Source organism: Solanum stenotomum, chromosome 3 (assembly GCF_019186545.1).
Source record: "Solanum stenotomum isolate F172 chromosome 3, ASM1918654v1, whole genome shotgun sequence".
NCBI classification, from domain to species: Eukaryota; Viridiplantae; Streptophyta; class Magnoliopsida; order Solanales; family Solanaceae; genus Solanum; species Solanum stenotomum.
The window spans coordinates 2,703,667-2,726,568 of record NC_064284.1 but is presented as its reverse complement, the minus strand read 5'-3'; the positions used below and the strand labels follow the sequence as shown (position 1 = coordinate 2,726,568).

Here is a 22,902-nt window from a genome sequence, read left to right as displayed (position 1 = left end):
AAGTAGGTGGAACTAGTGGCGGAGGTCACGAGGAAAGTGTTAAGAAGGTTGAAGCAGTAGCGGAGGGTGCAGAGGGAGTGAAGGAAGTTGTGGGAGAAGGAACAGGGTCGGGTCAAGCGATTGATGATGACAATGAGAATAATGTGCAGGGGGAGGAGGGCAAGAAAGAGAATGAACCCTATGCGGTGCCCACTGCCGGAGCTTTCTACATGCACGATGACAGGTTTCGAGACAATGCTGGTGGGCGACACAGGTACTGGACATACTTTATGCTCACAGATGGTGCATTGGTATCTGACTTTATTTGTTTTGCACCCTACATGTGTATAGTTAATAGTTATGTATTTTAGCAGATATTTTTGATAATCAGCAGGTGTTTTAAGAATTTAAACCTATATGGACCATGGACTCCTAACTAGGTTAAACTCTTAAAAAAATTGTCCAAGGAGAAACTTACCATGATAGTTTTTTTTTGAGATAAAGGTAACTAAACTTACCATGATAGTTGAGTTAGCTACTAAAATGTACTATAGATATCTGCATTTATTTATGAAATAAAAGAGGAAAGTGTGTCTTCTTTTCTGGCCTTGCACAATTCTAATCCTGATATCTAGTCCATCTGCGCCATTAATTTGCAAAATCAAACTCACTCACATTTGATGTCACCCATAACTTCCTTGATATGCCGATCATTCCAATGATCAAAATTTCTATAAACCACTCTTTATTGCATTCCGTGTGACCAATTTCCATATACAAATATAGGGCACCACTCTTTAGTATAAAAATATTGATTATCAGAACCATCTTCTGTCCCTGACACATCTTGGTTTTATTCCCACATGTTCAGAGCATTCTTTCTACCATATTTTGCCTGACCCTTAACTGATATTTTTTCTTGTCTTTGTTTTATTGGAATTTCTCGATTTGGACCCTTTGATGTTGGTGTGTGCATTGGTCCATTTGGTCCAATTTTATGTATTATCGGTTCTTGGTTTGTGAACATGCCAAATCAATAACCAAACCAACAAGATATTTATTATTTGGTCCTTAGCGGATTGATTTTTTGGTTTAACCGACAAGAAGATGCTCATATAATCATATATACACGCGATGTTCATAAAATAGAAATAGTAGCTAGAATAGAATTGCAACACTAGTTTCTACATTTATCATTTTTGTTCAAGACAGAATTGTTCGAATTCCTTATAAACTCATGCAATAAATTGCAGAAACAACATTCATTGTCTGTATTTGTCACATTCAAATCTAAAATTGAAAAGATAGAAGTTAATACTAGTCTGTGTCGCGAAGACAGAAGGTGTCACAATAGAGATATAGATAGGCTAGTTTGTGTTGCCTACGGCCAAAAGTAATACTAAAATTTAGGAAATAGAGTTGATAAAATGTTAAAAATCATGCTGGTATGCCATGACTAATCATATATCAGTTCAATCTGTATCTTTCTCACTCCTCTCATGTTGAAGATTTTGATTAAACAATAAGAGTATGTCAGAATTGTCATATTTTTTTTAATCTCTTCCCAAGTGTATTGATATTGAGTACAGGTCTGGTAATCTGCCGAACAACATAAACTGCATTTAAGTTGCTTGTACAAAACCACTTTAAGTTGCCATTCTCAAAAGAAAAAGTTGCTTGTACATACCATTTTACGGATGATGAGCATATTTTGATATTGTTGTATAATTGTCTTTTAAGGCGAACTTTTGGTGGAAGGAAGTTATGGGAGTCCAAAGATGAGAGGAAATGGGGACATGACAAGTTTGAAGAGTTGACTGTGGAGGAGAGGCATTATGATGAGGTGAATGCTTTTAGCCACGTGTTTCTTCATTTTTGCTCATCTGTTATCCTAGTCTTTTGCATGATTTGTTTTGCTAATCAATATTATTTTATCAAAATCCTTAGGGTAGGAGGGGATCAAGGGGTCGTTATCGAGGTAGAGGTAGAGGGCAAGGGCCTGGGCCTGAGCGTGGAACTGTGCGAGGACGAAGACCAAAAGCATATGTCAACGACAGCTATCCGAGAAACAACAACATCCAGAAGATTCAGGATAATGCTCTAAAAGGTATGAGAGGTCGGGGTCCAAGAAGGTATCGACCCTCATTTAAGGACAATATCGACTCACCCCCTCCACCAAACAAACAGTGAGTATCAATTCAGTTAACTTTTTCCTTTTCCTCATCAGTAATAATTACTCTTGATGTTCATCAAGTCGTATTTTTCAGATCTGGTTTGTCAGTTGAGAAACGTTCATATCATAGCACAGCCAAAGCATCTGCTCCTGTATCAAATGTAGAGAATGATGCAGCGACAGCTGCAAAGCAAGGTTTTGTGTCAAGCTTGAATTCTGCTTCTCCTCCGTTTTACCCCTCTAGTTCCTCCGCTAAAGAGATCAATGTGACTCACAAGAGGGAACTGCAAACTGGGACAACTAGCCGCAGTGTTCATCCTTCCGTCTTAGGAGATAGTTCTGCTGCGTCACAATCAAATTCAGTGTTACGAGGGAAGAATGACAGTGATTCTGTTAGCCTTGACAAACTTCATATTACTGCAGTAGCTTCAAAGGTTTCACCTGGCTTGCAGTTGGCTCCTGGTTCCTCGACAATAAGTCCTACTCAGTCACAACCATTGAGAGGCCAAGGAAGAGGATTTAATGCAATGCCAAATGTGAATTACCAATCTCCTGTGATAAACAACCAATTCAACAGAGTTCCTCAGCCAACAAATCTCCATTCGACTCAGAGGAATCCTGTTCTAGGTCGAAGGCAACCTACTTTCCAAGCTACTGGTCACCAGTTTGCTCAGCGATCTGGTACTAGATCTCAAGGTTCATCTCCACCCAAAGCTGGACAATCTATCTCTGAAACTGGGGAGTTTGAATCTTCTTCAGATGTAAGTAAATCAAAGAGTGCTATGGTTGCAAAAGGAAAAGGCACTCTTCAGAGCACTGGAAGGGGATCAGTTCTCTATGGCGGAGCTCAGGTTATGGGTGCACCTGGAAGCATGGGTGGTGGTGATCAGAACTTTCCTACAACACCAGCCTTTTTGCCAGGTAGACCTTTTATAATTGGCCACCTCATCCTAAAAAATTCTTTATAAAATCAACCATGTGTACCCCTTAGGATGGTTCAGATAGGATGTTGTTCGGTACGCTTTCACTCAATTTGTTTTTAGTGGCTAGGATTTTCTTTCTAGAAATTATGCTATAATTTTATGAGATGCGATACCTATGAAGAATGTTCGTCTGTGTGATTAGTAGATTATGGTAATCATATTGGTGCATCTTCCTAAAGGAAAATCATCTTTGTACCTCCAGTTCCCCAGTGACACTTCGTATTTCTTTCTTCTGAAATTTGCAGTCATGCAATTTGGCGGCCAGCACCGCGGTGGCATTCCTGCTGTTGGCATGGCTTTTCCTGGATATGTTGGTCAGCCACAACTTGGTTTGGGGAATTCTGAGATGACATGGTAAGGTTCTTATGGCAATGTGGCAACCTCATAAAAAATAGTGTAATTTTCATGTACTGTATGGCGATCTTATTGCTTAGGCATTCCTGACCATATACCCAGCTGTGGATGTCTATGGAGTGGAGCCATTTGTTCTTTCTGAATTGTTGTATACCTGTTGGATCAGTTCACAAAAATCAGCTAACAAAATCATAAATATTGATATACTGGTTTGTGTATATAAAATTTTGCTTTTCAATTGCCAGGTTGCCAGTTTTAGCTGGAGCTGCTGGAGCATTAGGTGCAACATACTGTTCGCCATATATTGCTATGGATGGTGCCTATCAAGCTCGTCCATCTGGGCAAATATCTTCTCTCACTGCTGCTCCAAGGTCTCACCTCCATTTCAGTATATTCCAGTTTCATTAGTATTTATCTTTGTGCTGGCATGTTGGTGTCATACTTGTTCTACACACTTCTTTCATTAGTTTCCATTTACTCCTGCATTTTGCTTAGTAGAGATGTTACTATCTTTTATTCTGTGAGCACTTACTCATGTTGTGTGAACTCATGAGTGTCTAGAAAAGTGTGACCCATATTTTTCTCTTATGAAAAAGCTTGACCAGTTTGCTCGAGAAAACAAATACAGCCTGTACAATTGTGCCAAAAGTTGACAGATCCATTTTGTTGTTTCGGCTGTTGATGAATATTTATTGAAATTTTAGTCTGAGGAGCACTCTCTTGTAGAGAGTTCTGCTTGTGCAGTGTCTTTATGTGCTTGACAGTTACTGGTTGTGATTTTGCCATTTTTCTCACTTCTAAATAATAATTGTTATTACATATAGTGAGAAAATGATTTCTTGATTCTGTAAATATTGCTATATGTAGCAGGCATTTTTTTAAATTCTTGTAATTAATCAAAAAGAAACTTAACAATCACTTCTCTGTGCAGCAAAGAGAACAATGCCAGTAAGCCAAATAATGAAAGCAATCCCCAACAGCGGCTAGGTGAGATATATGCATGTTCTAATTTTGCATAATTTGCTCTGCTGCTGCAAAACTGTGGTTCTATATCACTCATCTTTTATGCCCCATTCCATCTTTCAGAGCTCTCAAATGATGACTTAGGCCAGCGTCAGAAGAATCCTCGCAGGTAAGCTTATTCTGAAATGAGATGTGCTGTTTCCAACCTTCCCATTTTGCTTAAGTTCATGTATTTGTTGGTTTAGTAACCTTTGCAAGTGTTGAATTCATTTATTGTTCCTTGCAGATACACGGAGATGAAGTTCGATCAGTGAGCTAGTTTGTAGGTTGAAGCTGTTTGAATAAGCAGATTAAGGTCAACTTTGTTGAAACTTCTTTTTTTCATCAATTTACTGTTAAAATTTCCATCAGTGGTTTGAGTGTCACAAATTTCTTATTAAAACTTGTGGTGCTGCAGGCCCTCTCCTAGACCCTATGTTCTCCAAGTGTTGCTCTGAGTATCTAGGGTTCTCATGTGTTGTGATGTATTTTAGGTAATGATGATTTTGCTCAGGACTTTTAATATCATATTTTCTCGTCTTTTTTTTCTTGTGAAATGATTCAGCATTTTGGAATTTCCACCAAACGTAATCCTTGTGCATATTTCGTTACTGTGGGAATTGCTCCCCCCCACCTTCCTAAAATATGAAGGGAACAGAAAAGATAAAAAGCACTATTACTGGTTTATCAAGTGGCAATTTTGAACTTGGAAGGAATTTGTCTAATGGTCCTTTGATCTCTAGCTCTAAAGTGTTTGTATTTGGGACATCTATTGTACTACATATTCATACATCTTTTCCTTTTCATTTTTCGTGGACTTATGTTCATTGTATTCTCTCGTCCTTCTGTACTTCTTATCCCCAGGTTTACATGACAAACGCCTGCTCATGCTGCTTCACTTTCGGGGATACACTGCAGCTTGACGGGTGGCAATTATTTGTTTAAATATATGGTACCATTACAGTACGCTTGCCATCATGCTTAGTGTATGTTTCTTCTAAATTCAGTAATAAGTTTCTTACTTTATTTTTTATATCTCAGGTTCTTGTAGCTTGGGGTTTTTGTGACTGAAGGAAGTAAAAAATGTTTGATAGAGTTTCTTCAAATGGTGATGGAAAATAATGGTAATAGTCCAGAAGCAGTTGCATCTGTTTTCTTATTATGTGAAGTTTTTTCTCTTCTAAATAGATGGCTCTAGTGTCTTTTAAAGTTCTTTGTTAAGTGTCCTTAAGTTACTAATATTTGGTGGATATTTTCTGGGCTTTGTAGTTAAATATTATGTTAACAAGAGAGCATGTCTTGCTCAGACATCGAATAATAAATTTTGTTTCAAAGAGACTTTGGTTTGTCCAGATTTTTCATCTCTTTTTTGTTACAGATGACGCCATTTCACTGGCACCAATCAAGCATTATGTGTTGCACGACTTTCAGTTTTATGTTTTATATGTGCTTGCCATGACATATGACCTGATCATTTCGTTCGTCCTGTTGTATAATAATTGTGGTTGGACATGTGAAGGAGACCTTAGAAACCACAGAGTAGTGTCAATAACAAGCTCTTTAAATATGTGTAGTGTTGTGGAAAACTGAGACTAATAGGTAAATGCCGTAACGGCACTCATCTATTGGAAAAAAGAGTAGCTGGGCATGAGTGACCATTACTTAATATGCATCTTCTTCTACTTGTTTATTACTATATTTTCCTGCAATGAATGATATTGATGAGGTTTTTGAAAGTGGAATAGATTCTCTCTTGGCTGTGCATACAGCACATCCACCTTAAATTTTCACAATTCACAAAGCTCGAGCATTTAAATAATGCCAAGCTCGAAGACTCATTTGAAAATTCAATCAGTCAATGAGTTAGGTAGATGCATACTTCTTATTTGCTCTCTTCGTCTAATTGGAATGTTCGACAATACTTGTCCACTTTATGAAATCAATAGATCATTTTACATTTAGTTTCTAATTTATTTTTATTCTTAATTATAGTTATTTCTCTATTACATTTTTCAAAATATTGTATTTATTATATTTTAAGGGTGATATAGTGAAATTGTCTTTTTATTTATAATTTGTTAAGAAGTGTGCAAAGTCAATTGTGGATAAGTATTGTTGAACAAAGGGTATAAGTTTCTGAGAGAGGTGAAATTTGGCCGTTTTACAAACATTTGGAATGAAAAAGGAAAAAGAAGAACTATTAATCATGATGAGCATTTAGTTAAGCGACAAATTAAGCTAGGATAAGTATTCTAATACACGAAAATTTAAATCATATAGCCAATAATATGCTTTTATTTCACATTCTATTACCTAAGAGTAAGTAATATCATAGCTGAAATTTGAGAAAAATAATGTATTCGTAAATCTTATCTAGTGTTCAATAAATCTCTAATTAAATTCACATTGTATTATTCATAATATACAAACTTACCTATAAGTTATGACTTATACAAGTATATTTATAATTAAAAAAAAATTAAAAAGGGGAATCAAACAACATATATGATATAACAACGCTAAATTTCATGAAATTATTTCTTCCAAATTTCAAAGCCACCCACATGACGTCACTATACGTAGGCTAAGAAGCGTTATTTCTCAACTTATGTCTAAAAAAAAAGGCGATGAGTTCATTTTTACATCCCTTAACTGCACATTTGAAAGATAAAGCGTCGGTGACACGTAATTTATTTCATCAAGAAATAAAAACTGATTCAATAAAAAAAAAAAACTAGAAAATCTTTCAATTCAGTGTTCTTCAGACATTGGTCTCTCTTTCTTTCTGGGGTCTTTACTGTGGGGTATAAGCTTCACCGTTTTCATCATTTTTAACTGATGTTGCTCTTCTTCTACTACCCATTTGCCACTTTCTCCATTTTTCCATTTTCTTGAATGCTTACTTTCTGTAAGAAAGAAATCAACTTTAATAAGAGTGAGTAATCACTTGGACTAATTCTTGTTTTATCAAGAAGATCCAAAACCCCATCAATATCTCTGTCAATTCAAGTTGAGATCTTGGAAGAGCATTTGCTCTGTAATCATCAGTTTCTTTAATCTTGTAAGTATTTTTTTTCTTTTTGTAGTAAGTTTATAATCTTCTTATCTAATTTGGGGTTGTGGGTAGTTGACAGATTGTTGATATATTAAGCTTTAATTTTGTAATCTTGTATGTTTGTTCTTGGAGCTGAAGAAGGGTTTTGGGTTCAAGAAAGTTGGAAAAGAAGTATTTTTCGCTGTACTAAATCCAAGAAAGTGATTAATGTATTCTTAAAAACTAAGAAAAAAAAGAATCTGAGATTTGTTCCTTGTTTAGGTATATGATATTGAAGAAGCTAGCTAGTCAACGGTGTTGTTTCATTAAATTGGCTCAGTAGCTAGCGATTTTGAATAAACATTTGTAGCATACATGTCCAACTAATGGAGGAATTGAATGTAGTAAGACTATCACCCTTGAGGTTGAATAGTCCCGTCCCTGCGAAGTCAACATTGTCAGGAAGATCAACTCCTAGAGGAGGATCTCCTTCCTTCAGGAGATTGAATTCTGGACGAACACCGCGAAGAGATGGTAAAAGTAGTGCTTTTGGTTCTCAGTGGTTTAGAAGTAACCGCATTTTACTTTGGCTGCTTCTGATTACTCTTTGGGCCTATGGAGGATTTTATGTTCAGTCAAGATGGGCTCATGGAGACAATAAGGAAGGTATTTTTGGAGGATCTGGAGGTGATGTTGCCAATGGAACTTCTCAACCAGAGGAAAAAAATCAACGAATTCTAGTTGCGAATGAGGAGTCTTTAGCAGTCAAGCCTCCAAGTAATAAAACACAGGGCAATTCAATGGACCTGGATGTAGTCTTGGCTAAACAGGGAAACAGTGTGGTATCTGACAAGGTTTCATCTTCTAAGAAGAAGAGCAAGAAGTCTACACATGCTTCTCGTAGGAAGACTCGTGGTAAGAAGAAGGTGGTGGCAGAAGTAAAAAATGACGATATTGAAGTTCAAGAAGAGGAAATACCCAAGCGAAATACAACGTATGGCCTGCTAGTTGGTCCATTTGGGTCAATAGAGGACAAAATTTTGGAGTGGAGCCCTGAAAAGCGGTCAGGAACCTGTGATAGAAAAAGTCAGTTTGCACGTCTTGTTTGGTCTAGGAAATTTGTGCTGATACTCCATGAACTCTCTATGACTGGAGCTCCACTTGCCATGTTGGAATTGGCTACGGAGCTTTTAAGCTGTGGGGCCACAGTTTATGTAGTACCGCTCAGCAAAAGAGGGGGTTTAATGTCAGAACTATCTAGAAGAAAGATCAAAGTGCTAGAAGACAAATCAGACCTCAGTTTCAAAACAGCCATGAAAGCAGATCTTATTATTGCAGGTTCTGCAGTGTGTGCATCATGGATAGGTGAGCATTTCCACATTTGCTATCTATGATCACTGCATCTATCTTCTATAGAGTTTTAATGTGGCAAGTTGTGCTTGTAATGTGATCTTCATTCTCAACTGATAGCATAGCTGCAACATGATAGATCTCCTATAATTCAGTTTATATCACACTGAACCAAACATGTGTTATGCTCTTAGCTATAATCTAAAATTGTGGATTCTCATTATTTCAATAAAGGAGCCGATTTTTGCCAGTTCTCAGTGCAACCTTTTGTGTAGACCTTTATTGCAAATCTTGAGTGAGATTTGAATTTTCCTAGAATGATGTAATATTAATAAGTTCTTTTGCTTCATGAAAAAGTCTTCCTTTTGGCTGTGCTAGGATTAGTCTTTGATTTTCTTGATTTTAGCCTTCATAAATTCTATGAATTTGCTTCTGTTCTTTTCTTCTCCTTGTGGGCCTTGGCTAACTTCTAACGATTAATATCTCACTTTCAGAACAATATGCAGCACGTACTGTGCTAGGTTCAAGTCAAATTACTTGGTGGATCATGGAAAACCGGCGGGAATACTTCGATCGGGCTAAACTTGCTTTCAACCGAGTGAAGAAACTTATCTTTCTTTCTGAATCACAGTCTAAGCGCTGGTTAGCTTGGTGTGAGGAAGAACATATAAAGCTCAAAACTCAGCCTGCACTGGTTCCACTTTCTATTAGTGATGAACTGGCTTTTGTAGCAGGCATCCCGTGCTCACTGAGCACTCCGCTATTCAGTCCTGAGAAGATGCTGGAAAAGAGGCAGCTACTAAGAGATTTTGTGAGGAAAGAAATGGGATTGACAGACAATGATATGCTTGTCATGTCCTTGAGTAGTATAAACCCTGGAAAGGGTCAGTTTCTGCTTCTTGAAACAACACGCTTACTGATTGAGGGAGCTCCTCCTCTAAATGGATCTGCTGTTAAAAGACGAGAATATCAGAAAAGGACATTGCTTTATAACTGGAAACAATTTGGTGAATGGAAAAAAGAATCCTCCACCTTGTCAAATAACCCACAAACTGAAGCGTTGCAGGTACCCCAGCTTTTCATTAAGGGGGTTAACTATACAGCTGGAATTGAAAATGATAGAGGAACTCGAAAGCTTTTCTCCCTGACTGAAGGGAAGCAGGGAGAAAAGCTTAAGGTTCTTATTGGCTCAGTCGGATCCAAGAGCAATAAGGTGCCTTATGTTAAAGCACTTCTCAACTTTCTAAATCAGCATTCTAACTTGTCAAACACAGTACTATGGACTCCATCAACCACTCGTGTCGCTGCACTTTATGCTGCTGCAGATGCTTATGTAATGAATTCTCAGGTTAGCCTTTACAACTGTATCTAATTCAATTATTGTTCAGTTCAGCAAATGTACAGTGTTAATGTTTCTGGGAGATATTAATACTATTATATAAGAGTCTATGGGGGAGTTTAAGTAAATCAGAACAGAGTAAAAAAAAAATGTAGGTCAAGTAAAATAGACAGATATGAGAGAGTAGATGTTTCCTGTGATAAGTGCAAATCTAAACTATTTTCACGATTGGTGATATTTCAGATTGAAACGTGAAAGCATCGTAAGGTTGTGTTACCTCTTGTAAGATTTCTCAATAAATGTAAATATTACCCAGCAATGTGAAATTATTTTCAGTAATAAGTACCAAGTCAGTACATTTTAGCAACTAGCAAATACAAATTATGGGTCTCCCAATGAAATTGAGAACCTTTGTTAGTTGGCTTGCTTGTATCCATTTATTAATTAATTCGAGTTGGATTTATACGAGGAACTATACTAAAATCATGACTTCAGAGAATTTATGCTATTCTGGTTTTCAGTGGTTCTCTAGAGGGTAGGAGATAGAATGAATTGGTTCTTCATTAGCGTCAACTAGAAGTGCGAGGAAAAGGTTGAACCTTGAGCATGAAAGTTGGTTTGATTTTGGTCTTTTGGTTGGGAAGAAAGGGAAAGCAGTCCCTCAGCAACTACTTAATGCTTAATCCTATTAGTTAGCTCAGTTTTTTAGGGAGCATGGGGCATATATTAGTCTGGTGGTAGAAGTAAGGATTCTGAAGTATTTTGCTGTTGAATGAGACCATAGTGTGCACAGTGACGGATAATGTATGAAAAAAGAGTCATATAAAGTACATCTCATTGAAACATAATGGTTAGTTTCCTGGAATGGTTACAATGATCATATGGGTTCTTTTATACGTCTCGGACTACTATTGGCTTCCTTGTCACATGGTTTACTCTGCTGATATTGGTCCCCATGGTTCTTTCCTGAGTATTGGCACTTTCCTGAGTAACGTTCTTTTAAAAAAAGAACATACCCACCATGAGCTATACCCAATGCCATTGTGTAATTTCATTTGATACTTAAATGATTGCTTAGTTTCATTTTGGTAGTTAGTACTTATTTATCTCGAGTAATGGCTGTTTACTTTTTGCAGGGACTTGGAGAAACATTTGGGAGAGTGACAATTGAAGCAATGGCATTTGGTCTTCCTGTAAGATTCTCAATTCCGTCCTGCCAATAGTATAATGTGCATGTACTTTTTGCATGCCATCAAATCAGTCATTTTTGAGACAGAAAGTAGTTGTTTCTTTTAAATACACTGGAAAGAAGCTATGTCGAGCTACAGAGTGTATGGTAATCTGCCACATATTAGTTAAATTTTGCACTGGCTTTGAACACAATGCAAAGTTTGTTGTTGATAAGTAATATGGCCAAATAAAGTGGATTTAACATATAATTTTGTTACAGGTGCTGGGAACAGATGCTGGAGGCACAAAGGAGATCGTTGAACATAACGTAACAGGTCTTCTTCATTCTTTGGGACGTCCAGGCACTCAAATCCTCGCCAACAATCTCCAGTATTTACTGAACAATCCCTCGGAAAGGCAGCGATTGGGAAGCAATGGAAGAAAGAAAGTAAAGGATATGTACCTAAAGAAGCACATGTACAAGAGATTCGGAGAAGTACTATATGACTGCATGAGAATAAAATAAGATCGAATGCAGACCATTTTTCATTCATTTTCCTGTATTGCTGTTCCTAGAAAACACAGATCAACAATCAGGCTTGTGTACAGTACGAAATCTAGTTGTGTTTTACTAACTTCTTCTTTTTTACTGTCTACCTGTCGTGCTACCTGTTTTTCTTATTTCTCATCTGGTGCATGGTACCGCATTGAGCTTGGATCCGTGCTCTTAGCAGGGATTTTTCTATATATATAGAGAGAGTTCAAATTCAAGATCTCTTATTAAGCTCCCTTACTTGAAAACCACAATTTTAGAATTGGAGGTAGAATAGTCGTTTTTAGTTTAATTTTAATGAGTTTCGAATTTTATATTTGTTGAAATTTTAGTTGATGTTTTTTATTTATACGCATGTATGTTTTATCAACGCAACAAAACTATTCTGATAATTATAACTGTACAATCAACACAAACTTATGACACTCAAAAGAAACTCTTTTACATCTCCAGGCAGCAGCCGGATTGAACGTGGCCGGAAAAGTTCACCGGAGTATCCATTTTTGTCCATTTATAACTCTGTAAATCAAGAACATAAGTATTGTGGGGTTCATTAAATCCCATAGAACCAGTCATCAGAATTTTACCCCTCCATGCTGTCACAAAAGCTACGCTCCGGAGCTCCACTGGAATCGCTGCCACAGCTTGCCACGTAGACTTTCCGAGTGCCAGCACATCACCGTCCCGGCACAAGTACAACTTTCCGTCCCCACCTTCGACGCAGGTTCTTGGACACGTGGCAGATTCAAAGAAATGTTCGTTGACTTGGTCCCACTGCCACGTGGAAGGATCGAATGACTCAGCGCTTGTACCGAACTGGCCTTGCATGCTCGTGTCATATCCGCCGATGACGTGGAATTTATCTTGAAAAAAAGTGCATTTACATTCATCTCTTTCACTTGCCATGTCAGGCATTGGGACCCACATATCCCCTGCCACGTCATACGCCATCGCCGATTTAAGTGCGTTTTTCTCCTCGTCGTGACCTCCGGCGACGTACACCGTCCGTTCAGAATCCGACGCACAACCGAAAAAAGATCTCCGGCAACCAGGCATGTCGGCTCCACGTCGCCACGTGGCGGATACAAAGCTAAAAACAAAAACAGCGTTTGAAGGTTCCCAAGTAAGAGGGTTCCACCCGCCCATCACCACCAGATTCAATCCAACTCCGACGAGCTGACAAAACATCGGCAACCCATCGGAAATACCAGGAACCGGTGGTAGTTCCGCCCAATAACCCGATTCCGGTTCGTAAAGCGTAAGCTTGTAAACAGAAAAAGCAGAGTACTTGAATGACCCGAGTCTCAATCTCGGGTCAATTCGGGCTTGCGCCATTAAAATTACCTGACGGGTGGAACCAGTAGCTCTTCTTCGCCTCCAAAACTCGGGAAGCTCAATCTGAAGCTTCCAGTTTCTACTGACGGAAGTAACCGATGAGAAATTATAATAAGGAACTCGAATAAGACATTCGAGTCCGATATCGTAAGGAAGAGTGGGAATAAGCTCCATGAAAGGCGCAGAGAAAAGAAGGATAAGGTAGTGGATTTTTATATGTGAAGAAGAAGAGAAAGAGAAATAAGAAATCTTGAATTAATGGAGAGGACCCTTTAGCATACTTTTTAGCTGGAAGTTAAAAAGGGGAGGAAGATATTCCAAATTGTTAAAGTTGAAATACTCGCCAAACGAGAAAGTAAGTTTCTAGAAACATAATTGATGTTTGTGACTATAAAGTGAGTATTCTATTTTTTTTAGAGATAAGACACTATTTTTAGTTCTTCTAGAAGGAATTAAAAAGACTGGGTCAAATATATGAGATACTCCGTTTTACTCCACCAAAGTTACTTATGCTACAATTCGAGATCTTTTGTGAAGGATAGAGTATGTATTCTTTCATTACATTTTTCGATAGTTTTAAATTATCGAGTTATATGAATATTACGTAATTGTGACTTTTTAGTTTGTATCTAATTTTTTTATCAGAATAAATAGCTATATGACTTTGTGAAAATAAATATCACTAGTTGAATATTACATGATCATATAGGAGATTCTAAATAAGTTTAAATGAAGTTAGAAGTTGGGGTTTGGATTGGGTCGGCCATATGAAGTTTATTAAGTAAGTTGGAGTTTTCTTAAGTTTTAAAAAACGTTTTTAATTAGAATAGAAATGTCCTTGTCAATTTTAACCGAAAAATTATCAAAGTAACCTGTTTTATGAAAAATAGTGAAAGAGTTAATTTTATGTTTAGAAAAAAATAGTTTGAGTTAAACTCCTTTTCACTGAAATAAAAACATCGAATAAAAAACTATTTACTGTGAGTAATTTTTTTCTTTTCAATGAAACAAACATCTAAAGAAAACTATTTTTACTGTGCGTTATTTTTTATGTTAAGAAAAACAAGTTTGAGTTAAACTTCTTTTCAATGAAACAAACGAATAAAAAACTATTTTTACTGTAAATAAAGAGAACATGTACCTTATATAATTTTTATAAGATCGACATATTCGCGTGGATTAGCACGCGTAGCCGCCCGTTACAAATATATATTATTCTAGAAGGTGAAGGTAATATTTCTCTAGTTTTATTTCATAAGTAAATATTACTATATATTTAAATAATATTTTGTACAAATAAAAAATTTAAGTAAAAATTATTAAATTCTTTGATCTCGTAGCAAAACGTGAAGTTCATTAGATAGAGATAAAATCAAAATATGTCTGTGGCTGTACGTTTGTCACCCCCACGCCGTCTATTTAATCTTAGTCGTTTGTAACAATTTTTTTAAATTGAAATTGTTTTCAATATAATAGTACTAATATTTATTATATATATGTACTCTTAATATATAATAGAGTAAGTTAAAAGCGTGGTAACTAACTACACTACTGTATTCCAACTCATGACTCATACACTTTGGTACTATTATCTACATCACTTTTTCAGTTCTTCCAGAAGGAAAACGACTAGAGCAAGTCCACGAGATACCCATCACATAATGTTTGGGGTCCGTGACGGAGTCATGATTTTTAAAATTTTAAAAAATAAAAATAAGAACTAGTCGAAGGGGATTCGACATTTACTATAAAAAAAATTTAACTATGTATAAATAGTGATATTTTCCACCGAAGAGAGTTCGTATGAACCCCTAACAATATATTGGCTCCGCTCCTGCTTGGGGCTGTTTCATATTGGGCTGTTATTTTGTTTTGTTTTCTGGCTTGGACCTAAATCGTCGTCTTACCTTGGGAAGATAAGAGATATTAGTTTTTGAAACCCCTTAATATAAATAAACCCTCAAGGAAAAATTATATTATTTATATATGGTTAAAAAAATATATTTATATAATAGATATTGTACCCTTTTGATTTTTTTCTTTGTTTATTTCTTTCATAATAGAAAAAATATTAACTCCATCACTATAAATCGGAAAGCGATACATTCATTTTATAGAGTTTTTGGTCAAAATCACCCCTCAACTATGACTCAAATCTAATTTACATCCTTATATTATCTAAGTGAGCAAAAAACATCCTTATACTATCAAAAAAATAACAAGAATCATCCTTCAGTCTATTTTTGTTAAGAAACTGATTGAACCAATAAACAAAATAATTTTTAATTTGGTCACGTCATGACCACGACGAGAAAATCAAAGTTTCCTAAAAAGGATAAGGATATGGATAGGAAATGAATCTTTCATTCTCATAATTTAAATTTTGTGTGTTGTTAGTTTATATGTTTTTCCTGCATCATCAAGTAAATTGACTTGCAACAATACATAAGTTTTGAAATATTTATACAGTACGTTCCGATTGTTAGAAAGATTATGTAAAAAAAAAATCATTTCANAACTCCATCACTATAAATCGGAAAGCGATACATTCATTTTATAGAGTTTTTGGTCAAAATCACCCCTCAACTATGACTCAAATCTAATGTACATTCTTATATTATCTAAGTGAGCAAAAAACATCCTTATACTATCCAAAAAATAACAAGAATCATCCTTCAGTCTATTTTTGTTAAGAAACTGATTGAACCAATAAACAAAATAATTTTTAATTTGGTCACGTCATGACCACGATGAGAAGATCAAAGTTACCTAAAAAGGATAAGGATATGGATTGGAAATGAATCTTTCATTCTCAGAATTTAAATTTTGTGTGTTGTTAGTTTATATGTTTTTCCTGCATCATCAAGTAAATTGATTTGCAACAATACATAAGTTTTGAAATATTTATACAGTACGTTCTGATTGTTAGAAAGATTATGTAAAAAAAATCATTTCAAAAATATTACGTCTAACTATTTATAAGAGATTTTCTTTAATAAAATATTTCGGGCGTATATATACTATATATACAATACAGTTCACATTTTATACAATGTACAAAAATGCTGGAAATTTAGTGAAATTACGTAGGTGTTTAGTTATGAAAATAAAAAAATAATTACTTTATTTGAAAATTTTGAAGTTGGAGTAGTATTTTGCCATGTTTTGACAAAGAATATTTAGAATTTGAATATATTTTGTCTAAATATGATTTAAACCCTCGATTTCTAAAAATTAAAAAAATCACCTAACTTGATTAGCTTAACCATGTGTACATATATTCATTCGACTTGACACATTTTTTGTTGGTGGCGTGAGTTTTTTAAAAAAGCATAGACAGAAGGATGAATCTTGTAACTTTTTGTATAGTTTAAGGATGTACTTTAAGTTTATGTCATACTTGATAAATGATTTTACCCAAAAACTCTTCATTTTATACGCCAAACAAATGTCCAAAAATAGTAAAGGGATACATTCATTTTATACGCCAAACAAATGTCGAAAAATAGTGAGTGATCATATTCATATAGTGTGTACGTCACTGAACTTTGGTTACAAATAGTGCACTCAAGTAATTCCTGTTATTTTTTCCAAAAAAATGTGCTTTGTATTTTTCTTACTGTATACTAATAGCATACACAAATAGTAATTGTCTCAACTGCATCAGATGGATAAAAATCTATTTTGGAGTTTCTTTTTTTATTCCTTATTTAATGTATGCTCACATAGGTACCTCAAATTATTCAAATTCACGTCCCATAAGAATTATTTATAAAATAAAAATATTTTCTACTAAAATATTTCTATATTAAGTGTTTAAATTCAAGATCTCTATATTAAAATTGAAAGAATTTTATCCAAAGTTTATTAAAAAGTCAAAACAAATAAGAAAAGAAAGAAAAACAACACACATCAAGGATATGGGCAACTTACTGGAAAATGGCAATTGTTATTATTTGGATAAAAATTCTTTTTTTTTTAAACCGTCGTGACGTAACAGATTTGTGGAAATGCTTCATCTACAGTAATTTGTTAAATGTGTGGACAAAAGCTTATCCTTCCTTGATAATGAAATGTATCTCCAGCTAAATTTGGGGCTCAGCAACACTAAAAGAATTTTAAGTATGGATCCCAGAGTCAATGGATCAGTTAGATCATTTGTTCATTAGGTGTTCTATGTTAATTTTATATAAATATCTTTAATTTCTACACATATATATTTCGAGACGAGGTTAATAGGTGCTCAAGCACTCGGGGTACTCTATGTGTGTCCGCCCCTGCAAGAAACTCTAACTCCACCTATATGAACATCTGAAGTGTGGACAATATAAGATAGGAGGTTCTACATTAAAAATATAAATCAGGATGAGTCTGAAATTGATTTCCAAGTAAATACTATTATTTTATATTTAATAAAAATATTTAATTTAAAATAAAAAATTATTGAATTTAAACTCACTTATGATTCGACTTGTTTATATCTAAACCGACCTATTAATTTATCGACACTATTAGCATGATTATTTTTTTCTGAACCTCTTAAATAAAAATTCTAGATCGGCCCCTGCCCACTGGAACCCAAAGTATTAGACAAAACATGGGTTAATAATTTGAGTTAATTAATCTACTCGCCGACGTACATTTTTTAATGTTTGTAATTCATACAAATTGACAAATTGCAGACAGAAACATGGGACCGATGTTTATTGAATAGAAATTAAAAAATACTAATATATCATTACGAGGTATATGTTTCTTCATATTTTTTTCTTATTACTATTTTTAAGTATATTAATATAAATATCGGTTGTTTACAATTAAGCAAATGAAAATGACTATATAGTGTAAGAATTATTATTTATTTACTATTAATTATTTCTTACTTATGGCCCAAGTTTACTTGGAATTAAAGTAATACCATAAATAATATTTAATAAAGAATAGATTTCGTCCGTACATTGTTTACTTGATGGACGTACCAGATTAAGTCATAACCTCTATAAATTGGTCCTTCATCCACCCATTAGGGTTATCACATATTCTCTACAATAATTTCGAATTCACGTCCCATAAGATTTATTTAAAATAAATATGTTTCTACTAAAATATTTTTATATTTAATGTTTAAATTTGAAATCTCTATATTAAAATTGAAGAAATTTTATCCGAAATTTATTTAAAAGATGAAACAAATAAGAAAAGAAAGAAAAACACACACATCAAGGATATGGGCAACTTACTGGAAAATGGCAATTGGCATTGTTTGGATAATAATTCTTTTTTTTTTAAACCGTCGTGACGTAACAGATTTGTGGAAATGCTTCATCTACAGTAATTTGTTAAATGTGTGGACAAAAGCTTATCCTTTCTTGATAATGAAATGTATCTCAAGCTTAACTCGGGCTCGGCAACACTAAAAGAATTCTAAGTACGGACTCAAGAGCTAATGGACCAATCAGATCATTTGTTCATTGGGTGTTCTATATTAATTTTATATAAATATCTTTAATTTCTATATATATATTCCGAGACGAGGTTAATAGGTGCTCGAGCATCCAGAATACTCTATGAGGATCCGCCCCTCCAAGAAACTCTAACTCCACCGATATGAACATCTGGAGTGTGGACAATATAAGATAGTAGGTTCAATATCAAAAACCTAAATCAGGATGAGTTCGAAATTAATTTCCAAGTAAATATTATTTTATATTTTAATAAAAATTTTAATAAAAATATTTAATTTAAATAAAAATTTATTGAATTTAAACTCGCTTTTAAATTGACCTGTGTATATCTAAATCAACTTGCTAATTTATCGACACTATTAACATGATTACTTTTTTCCAAACCTATTAAATGGAAATTTTAGATCGGTCACCGCCACAACCCAAAGTACCAGACAAACATGGGCTAATAATTTGAGTTAATTGATCCACTCGCCGACGTACATTATTTAATGTTTGCAATTCATACAAATTGACAAATTGTAGAGAGAAACATGGGACCGATGTTTATTGAATAGAAATTTTAAAATACTAATATATCATTACGAGCTGATATTTCTTCATTTTTTTTTCTTATTACTATTTTTAAGTATATAAATATAAATATCGAGTTGTTTACAATTAAGCAAATGAAAATGACTATAGAGGACTCATCAATATACAAGGGGTAAATTAAACATGGCATTAGCTTCTAGAAGGCAAAAAAAGTTCATTATTATTATAGGTATTTTTTATTTAGTATTTATTGATTTGACTAATTTAGATTCATTTATTGGGAAAAATTTTATAATGGATGAGGGATAGATATAATATGGCAGACACAAATTGTATGAGGCTCTTCTTAGAATTTGTCAAGTAAATTATTGAGTTTCATTTAGAGAAAAATGGGCCAAATGCATTTCTCTCTCTTCCTTTTTAACTTTTTCTCTTTGATTGAAATCGTCAATTTTTTAACATCTTTTCTTCTTCTTCTTTTTTAAAAAAATAATTTTATNAGAATTTGTCAAGTAAATTATTGAGTTTCATTTAGAGAAAAATGGGCCAAATGCATTTCTCTCTCTTCCTTTTTAACTTTTTCTCTTTGATTGAAATCTTCAATTTTTTAACATCTTTTCTTCTTCTTTTTTTTTAGAAAATAATTTTATTTATAAAAAATGTGAAATTTAGTCTAATTCATCGTACTTTTAACATTTGATATTATTTTGCTTTCATTGTATTGATTATTTACATTACTAAAAATAATTATTAAAAATTATTTGTCAATTAATAAATTAAATTATATTTTTATTTTTATTTTCATTACACTAATAATAAAATTTTCTTAAAAATATAAACAAAATTTGTAAAATTGCAAAAACAATTCTTAAGGATTAAATTAATAAAGTATCGTTTTTATTTATAATTTCATAAAGAATCCGTAAAAGAAAAAATAAATAACTAATACGAAAAACGAAAGGGGTATAAATTATTATTTTTTTCTCTTTCAATAATTTCATATATACTTAAATTCATCAAATATTCACAAGAAAATATAATGGAAAGAGCATCAATAATTTTGACAAATAATTACATAAGTTTTAGTACCATCTTAATGTAACCCAAAATCGAATTTTTTTCATAAACACTTAAATATATACATACTCTTCCGTCAATTTATATGATATCTTTTTATTCTTGAAATCAAGCAATGTGAAATTTAATTAATATTTTAAAATATATTTTTATTTTTTATATTAACATAAGAAATACAACTTATAATGTTTGTTCATAAATAATCCTTCCCACTAAGTTGCAATTCAACCAAAAATACTATAAGTTGCAATTCTTATCATGTTAGCATATGAAAAAAATACATTTTATAGCTTGAATTTTGAGAAAAAAATAATCGAATAAAATGATAGAGAGAGTAAAATGAAAAAAAACGAATTGATTAATGTAATTTAAATAACTATTTATGTTTATCCTAAAACTAAAACAATTAATTTTTTATGAGGTTAAGTGCACGCATCTTAGTTTAACTTTTTAAGTACGTAATTATTTGACTTCAAATTTAAATTAGTATCGATATATTTATCTCTATTTGATTTTTGGCAAATGAGTATTATGAACTATAAAAAAGGTAAGGAAAATAAATATTAATTTTAAGAAATCGTGAAATGCTAATTTTAATATAGTACTATTTTTTTTCTTTGATTTTGTTATTGTATTATTTGAAATTTATGTAATGAAATATATTAAAATTAAAAAATAACAATATCAAGTACTTCATATTAAAGAGAGGGGTAAATAGAAGGCGGGGTGGAGGAGTGAGAAGAGAAAGGGAGAGGTTGAAAAGACATGAGACCACAAAATGTACTTTATTTTCTATTAAAAAAATCTCTCATACAATTATTACACGACATATCTCATCCACCATAAAAATTTTCCATTTATTGAATTGGGATCATTGAAGAAAAGTACACTCTATCGAGTATCAGAAATTGCTATGCTCTCATAATTAAATTTAAAAACTTTTAGTTAGAAGATTGAGAAATTCAACAACATTTATTACGTACCTAATATAGGTAGACATATTATACAGAACGTGAAATAAGCAAATAAACGTCTAAAAGTATGAGATTTATTTGTTTTTAATATTTAAAATCCTAGTTTTGTCAATGTTTTAAGACATTAAATAGTTTGTTGTGGATATGTATATTGTGTAATTGGACACCCCACCCCTCAAGAGTGTGTATCTTTGTATAAAGTCAACTCTCTACACGTAATTATTTAAACCTTTCCATTTTCAAGTATTTTACTCTATAATATAAATGAGAATGTGAGGAGCTTGGGTCAAGCTAGCTGCTTAGTCATTTCCCAAGCTCCTCACATAGTAATTATTTTGTGGAATGTTTGTATTCCAATCATTTTCACTATTTGTATAATGAGTAGTTTTATTTCAATTTATTTGTCTTACTTTCATATTTGATTGTTATATACTTTAATTACGAAAAAAATTACTTTTTAAATTACAATAATACTAAAATTACAATATTTTGTCTCCTTTAACTTCCTCTAATTACTATAAAAATAGTAATAAAATCAATTTAAAATATTAAAAATTTGGTTAGCTCTTGAAACTTCACATATATTGCATAATTAAAATTGAGTGAGTAACATATATTGTTTAAAAATTACATAAATAGTACTAAAACATGATAGAAATAGTACTAAAAATATTAAAAATTCGATAAACTCGCAAAATTTTATACATTGCATAGTTGAGATAAGTATTGGAGAGGGATCTAGTATATAGTACTAATAAATTCCATCATTTCATTGTACAATAATATGCCAATAAGTTATTAGCTAAAGATGTAAGAAACCGGCTTAACATATTGGTTAATATATAATTAATAGAAATCAGACAAATTCTAGAAGATTAATTATGTTGTAATCACTGATTAAATACAAGTAATTTATAAGTCAAGATGCTGACAATGACCACAAATATTGTCAATCAAATGACAATATGTAGGCCCAAGGGCTACAATCATTTTGTTGAAATTACATCTTATACTCCCTTTGTTAAAAAAAATCACCTTATTATATAAGTAGAAATAATTTAATTTTAAAATTTAAAATCAAACGATGAAGATAATTATTTTTTTCCCTACTATTTAAATTATTTATAACCAATATTGACACTCTTCCTCTGCTAGCTTCTTCTTCTAAACAAAAATAAATTGTTGATTCCAACCAAAGCTTTTTTCTTGCTTTCAAATAGTAGTTTGTAACAAACTTTATATCCAAATAATTTTTAACTTTAATCTCGTAAGTATGAAATTAATTTTTGAAGTGGCTAAATTTATAAAACTCAACTATATATATGGCTTAAATAGTCAAGGAAAACGTAACTTGGGCTGAAAATCCAAAAATAAACAACAAACTCTTGCCAGCTGACATAGGTAATGTAACAGAAAACATAACTAGTAGAGAAAAGAAGAATCAACTATGTACAAAATCACCTCTTTTTTGTTTTGTTTTTCATTCTGGTATTCGAAATTCACATTCAAGTCGGACTAATTCAAATTCACACCACCTACACCTTCTTTAACATATTCAGAATTCAAAATCAAGACGGAGA

At 33.1% G+C, this 22,902-nt stretch overlaps 3 protein-coding genes across 3 annotated transcripts; 2 read left to right on the top strand and 1 right to left on the bottom strand.

Annotated features, from left to right (window-relative positions):
• Window positions 1–6: 6 nt before the first annotated feature.
• Window positions 7–5,845, top strand: LOC125859274 (protein MLN51 homolog). Its single transcript, XM_049538975.1, has 12 exons — window positions 7–253; window positions 1,720–1,822; window positions 1,927–2,165; window positions 2,247–3,073; window positions 3,381–3,489; window positions 3,735–3,860; window positions 4,421–4,476; window positions 4,576–4,621; window positions 4,739–4,807; window positions 4,910–4,985; window positions 5,356–5,443; window positions 5,533–5,845. The coding sequence occupies exons 1-9, from the start codon at window positions 210–212 to the stop codon at window positions 4,764–4,766; spliced, it is 1,578 nt and encodes a 525-aa protein (XP_049394932.1). The 5' UTR covers window positions 7–209; the 3' UTR covers window positions 4,767–4,807; window positions 4,910–4,985; window positions 5,356–5,443; window positions 5,533–5,845.
• Window positions 5,846–7,227: 1,382 nt separating this feature from the next.
• LOC125858491 (uncharacterized) lies at window positions 7,228–12,019 on the top strand. Its single transcript, XM_049538280.1, has 5 exons — window positions 7,228–7,552; window positions 7,808–8,890; window positions 9,370–10,223; window positions 11,351–11,407; window positions 11,665–12,019. The coding sequence occupies exons 2-5, from the start codon at window positions 7,912–7,914 to the stop codon at window positions 11,908–11,910; spliced, it is 2,136 nt and encodes a 711-aa protein (XP_049394237.1). The 5' UTR covers window positions 7,228–7,552; window positions 7,808–7,911; the 3' UTR covers window positions 11,911–12,019.
• A 313-nt stretch (window positions 12,020–12,332) lies between these two features.
• LOC125860713 (F-box/kelch-repeat protein At1g80440-like) lies at window positions 12,333–13,491 on the bottom strand. Its single transcript, XM_049540722.1, has one exon. It carries the CDS (start codon window positions 13,444–13,446, stop codon window positions 12,379–12,381), a length of 1,068 nt encoding a protein of 355 aa, XP_049396679.1. The 5' UTR covers window positions 13,447–13,491; the 3' UTR covers window positions 12,333–12,378.
• Between the last annotated feature and the right edge of the window lie 9,411 nt (window positions 13,492–22,902).